General features: G+C 43.1%; 1 protein-coding gene across 1 annotated transcript; it reads right to left on the bottom strand.

Annotated features, from left to right (window-relative positions):
* Nucleotides 1-2,015: 2,015 nt before the first annotated feature.
* LOC109469512 (mucin-5AC-like) lies at nt 2,016-4,806 on the bottom strand. The gene is made up of 4 exons (XM_019768074.1): nt 4,731-4,806; nt 3,261-4,483; nt 2,734-2,844; nt 2,016-2,284 (listed from the first exon to the last, which is right to left on the bottom strand). Exons 1-4 carry the CDS (start codon nt 4,786-4,788, stop codon nt 2,024-2,026), a joined length of 1,653 nt encoding a protein of 550 aa, XP_019623633.1. The 5' UTR covers nt 4,789-4,806; the 3' UTR covers nt 2,016-2,023.
* Nucleotides 4,807-5,160: the final 354 nt, after the last annotated feature.

The following is a 5,160-nucleotide window of genomic DNA, read 5'->3' as shown; positions in this document are numbered from 1 at the left end:
TTTTGATATAGCTAACAATATAGTCAGCGAAGGTTAAGTGACAAAGTCTAGCTCTACATGTACATTGTACATACGCATGATAGGACCTCTTGCACCTGGTTGAGTTTTGTCCATAGCATGCAAGTGCAACTGTACGAGGGTCACAGACCCTTCTGACATGAGAGATATGAAAAGTTAATATGTATCTACCACTGGCTGTGTCTGAGTACTCACTGACTGTTATACCGAGGGTAAAGCGCAGGGATGACATTACATGTTGTTGAAAACACAGAGAAAGTAGAGCTGTTTAGGTTGAAGCACAAAACGATGACAGGGCGCAAATCGGAGAGATACACAAGTACTCGGAACAGGAGCACTTAGCAAAGTAAACCTAGTGGAGTGGAGGGCCACGAACAGGTGACAAAACATCACCTGGCAACGTCCTCATGCACAGTCTGAAGGGGAGAGATAACTATCAACATGAAGACAGGTGGTCCTGGCAAGATTGTCTTGTGGTTAGGGTTGTTGACTCAGGATCCCAAGGTTCTGGGTTCGAATCCCTGGCAGGCAGCATTGTTGTGTCCTTGGGAAAGGCACTTAATACCTATGTCATCACTTGACTCAGGTGTAAATGAGTGCCTAGCTTTGCTTATATTAGGGGCGTCTTCTCAGATAGGAGGCCCTATAGGCCCTGTGTTTAAGGAGAGTCACACCTTGAGCATGTTAAAGATCTCAACACACTTATCTAGAAAAGCGCATGGGTCCTTCCCGGTATGAGTGGTTCAAACCTTACAGTCCAATCTCAGGTTTGACATCTTGAAGAGTTACGTCAAAAAGCAGTTACTCAAGCAATTGGATATGATTTTGGAAACGGTCAGACATTTCAGCTAGCATCCACTAGCTTTCGTCAGTGACTGAGAGACCAGAGGAGAAATGCAGGTTTATAAGCACAGACTATTCATAGTTTGGCGTATTTTTTTACCTGGATGTCTAACCTTCATCGACGTATCTTGAAGAGTTATTTCATTCCTTCCACAAACGTGGCATGTGGTAAATATTCATAATAAAGTACAGCTACTGCCATGACAGTAACAAAATTTACTGACTACATAAAGCAAGTATTACGTTGTAGTTTATATTCTACTTTTCTCTAATTTGTTATCCTGGTAATTGGAACCTACTGAATTAGAGATAGTCATTTTACTAGGGTTGAATCAGAGCGAAGGGTTTCCAAGAGGTATATATTGCCAAACAATGTTTAATGTGATTTATTTAATGTTACATCAAAACTACCAACAAACAGTTCGCTTAAAGATAGAAACTTAGTACAAGTACGCTATGCAATTATATACAAAACTGTCCCGTTATGAAATCGACAAAGTTGACAGGTATTCAACAACATGTTTTTCAATCAAACTGTCCACAAAAACGGCGTAACAAAAACAACTCTCTCAAGATGATGAAATATTGAGACTTAACAACATTGTTTGTAGCAACGTGGGGTATGTTTTCGCTGTGATGTAGGTTCAGCTGGCAAACTTTTTTCACGGCACCCCATGCAGAGCTCTTATGGGAATGTGAATCAGTAGTACACTGCTATGTTATGTATACACGTATGTGCCCTGATATATTTGGTAATATGGGTGGTTTTGCGAACACTTTTCTACGCAAAGCAAATGCATAATGTTTACCTTCGCATATGGTCTGCTCTGTTACTTCTAACTCAAACACATATTCAAACCTATATACATGGTCAGACAGTAGTCTAAATCCCTCCTGCTATAAAATTGCAACATGATGTAACCCAACACTAGTTACCATGGTGACAGACGTCAGGTTCAGGGCATTGACCTTGCATGTATTCACTTGGAGAAGAAGAAGAGGAAGAAGAGGAAACAGGGCAAAAACAATATATTTTCCTTCTGCGAAGCCAAACAAAATTATATTGTAAGACTTAAAACCAATCTGATACAAAAACTTGAACTAGCATCTATATTGTAAAATGTAAGACTTTATGCACGCCAGCTCATTCAATGGTTGATGTTTACAATGCCAGGAGGAGGATCATGGCGCTAAACAAGATGGCGGCCATGTTGGTGACCGCCCTGTCCGCTGTGCCTCTCAGCTGGTTGTAGCTGATGACGTTACAGTCAGCGGAGTCATCACAGCACTTCTCGTACTCCGTCTCTCCGCCGGCCGTGTCACGGGAGAAGACGCCGTCTCTGTTGTCGTCGGTACAGGCGCCGCTGTGACATTTACGCTCAAAGATAATGATGGCGCCGTCTGTGTCTTCCCGTAGGATTGTCTGTGGATTCAGTACATAGACTTCAGTACAGAGAACAGGTTAACGCACTTAAAGAACCCACCACACCTTTCGAAAAAGAGTAGGGACATACATGCTCCGTTGTGCGACGGTCCAAATACTAAAATCTGAAAGTTGGTGATTCACTACGGACTCCAGGAAGAATAGTGTCGAATTTACACTAATGGTATCCTAATTAAAACAAAACAAACAAACAAAGGAGCAAACATACAAGTGTATATATTTCGGATCATGAATATGATTTCAATGCATGGCAGTTGTACTATACCAACATGAAGGCAAACACCGTACAGGAATGATGATTGGATATTGGTCATGATCGCCACCAAAAACCACAACATTCCTATTGTTCGCTGGGGCATATTGACATTACATGATGGACATAAACCACATTGAGATGTGACCTGTAAGATATCTGACGGGATACTTACAATGCAGACTCCAACAGGACACGGCTGTGACATCGTCATCATCGGTCCGATCAGGCAGGAGTCATTCAGAGCAGAGGTGTTAGTGGCACTGCAGACGATACAGTTGGATGCCTGTATACATGTAATGGAACGAAACAGCATAAGTTTGATTGAGAATATTCTAGAAACATTCCTTCATCTCGCCTTAATTGAGTCATCTTGTTTGAAAATTTTCCAACGAAAATACACCTGCATGTCCGAGAAAAGCCGAAATCATAACCATCTCGTGACAGCGCATGACATTTCTCTACATTACCATAGAATGCCGCTAGGAGGCCCGTACGATCGACCGTGTCAACTCAACACCTACCCACACACCAAATATCATAACCATCCAAAAGCATCCTCCTCAGTTATGCCAAAGTGTTTAAAGAGACATTTGAACTCATCTACTTGGTTATGCCTCGGTGAAACATGGAACAAACATGGAACAAAGTGAACCGAAAACATAATCTTTTAAGCAACGTTCACAACATGAGCCAGCTTACCAAACCAGCGGGAGTGGCATCCGAGGGGAGCGTGATGGCGACAGTAGTAGACACGCCAGCAGCGGTAGACGTGCTGTCAACTGCAGTCACAGCTGCTGTTGCAAATGTTCCATCAGGAGCAACTGTACGAGTGATGGTGGACGGTCCGGTTGCACCAGTGGGTGTAGATGTTACGTCTGTAGTTACATCTCCTGTTGATGATCCACTAGCAGAAGTTGTACTGGCTGTGGTAGATTGAAAGCCTGCTGCTGTCGTGTCACTGATGGTAGATAGCACTGCAGTAGTAGCTATACTGACAACGGTAGTTGGCACAGTGCTTGCAGTAGTGACAGGCTGGTCAGTTGTTGCAGTGTCAGAAGTGGTTGTCACGTCAATTAACGCTGTACTGGCGGTGGTTGTTGGCACGTTAGTTGTAGCACTGGCTGTGGTTGTTGGTGTGTCTGTTGTAGCACTGGCTGTGGTTGTCGGTACCTCGGTTGTAGTACTGGTTGTGGTTGTACTGGTTGTGGTTGTTGGTTCATCAGTTGTACTGGTTGTGATTGTTGGTGCGTCAGTTGTACTGGTTGTGGTTGTTGGTTCGTCAGTTGTACTGGTTGTGGTTGTTGGTTCGTCAGTTGTACTGGTTGTGGTTGTTGGTGCGTCAGTTGCACTGGTTGTGGTTGTTGGTGCGTCAGTTGTACTGGCTGTGGTTGTTGGTTCGTCAGTTGTACTGGCTGTGGTTGTTGGTTCGTCAGTTGTACTGGCTGTGGTTGTTGGTGCGTCTGTTGTAGTACTAGCTGTGGTTGTTGGTACCTCAGTTGTAGTTGTACTGGCTATGGTTGTTGGTACGTCAGCTGTAGTACTGGCTGTGGTTGTCAGTACCTCAGTTGTAGTACTGGCCGTGGTAGTTGGTACGTCAGTTGTACTGCTGGTTGTGGTTGTTGGCACGTCAGTTGTAGTACTGATTGTGGTTGTCGGTACCTCAGTTGTAGTACTGGCGATGGTTGTCGGTACGTCAGTTGTAGTACTGGCGATGGTTGTCGGTACGTCAGTTGTAGTTGTACTGGCTATGGTTGTCGGTACGTCAGTTGTAGTTGTACTGACAGCCGTAGTTGTCTCCTCGGTCGTGGTTGTAACAGCGGCCGTGGTGGTCAGAACACCGGTAGTTGTACCGATGGTTGTAATCGGCCCAGGAGTCGTTGTACACACAGTGGTTGTGACAGGAAAACATGTAGTGACTTGTGCTGCGTACAACAAAATCCACATTCATGCCAGATAGATCTTCAATCAATTATAATTCAAACTAATAACAACATTCTTGACGTAATAAAAGAACTGGTCTGTAAACAATTTATACGAAGGTAACGTCTTCCCTTAGAATTAAACTTTTGAAGAGCACAAACTTCATTAAAGAAACAAAAGTATACTTACTTCGTAAGGTTTCCTACAACTGAACACACAAACTAATGATTATTTATGAAAAACACGTACCTGTAACCAGGCAACAGTGTGCCATCAGGCTCAGCAAGACAAGCGACAGGGTCTTCATGGTTGTAGGATGGACACGTTGTTTTCAAACTGTTTTTAATATTGAACTGTTTAAAGAAAATGATCAACTTGTATATGGATTTATCGCAAACTTGAATTTATTAGAATAAAGGAAATTTGCCAGGTGATATTTCGTAGATTATCACGACCTCTTAAGGGAACGAATATTTGTTCGTAAAGCTTGTATGAAAACGCTAGCCGTAGCGAAGTTGGATTGCACTGTCAGACACTGCCAGCTATCGAAAATAAACTTCGTCCTCAGTCTGAAGTCATAATCATCGATCATAAACCAGTTAAGAACCTTTTGTCAACTTCATCGTTAGAGTAAGTAAGAAGATAGAACATACCTGTGTGTGGGTCTGCTGACACTACT

The sequence above is a fragment of the Branchiostoma belcheri genome, unplaced genomic scaffold (genome assembly GCF_001625305.1).
Source record: "Branchiostoma belcheri isolate BF01 breed outbred unplaced genomic scaffold, Haploidv18h27 scaffold1, whole genome shotgun sequence".
Taxonomy (NCBI): Eukaryota; Metazoa; Chordata; class Leptocardii; order Amphioxiformes; family Branchiostomatidae; genus Branchiostoma; species Branchiostoma belcheri.
This window is presented reverse-complemented; position numbering and strand designations above follow the sequence as displayed.

Coding starts and splice junctions, on each gene's coding strand:
- LOC109469512 (XM_019768074.1), bottom strand. CDS start 4,788: ATGAAGACCCTGTCGCTTGTCTTGCTGAGCCTGATGGCACACTGTTGC. Junction 4,484..4,730: donor ACACTGTTGCCTGGTTACAG/GTACGTGTTTTT, acceptor TGTTGTACGCAG/CACAAGTCACTACATGTTTT. Junction 2,285..2,733: donor GTCCTGTTGGAGTCTGCATT/GTAAGTATCCCG, acceptor CTGAATCCACAG/ACAATCCTACGGGAAGACAC.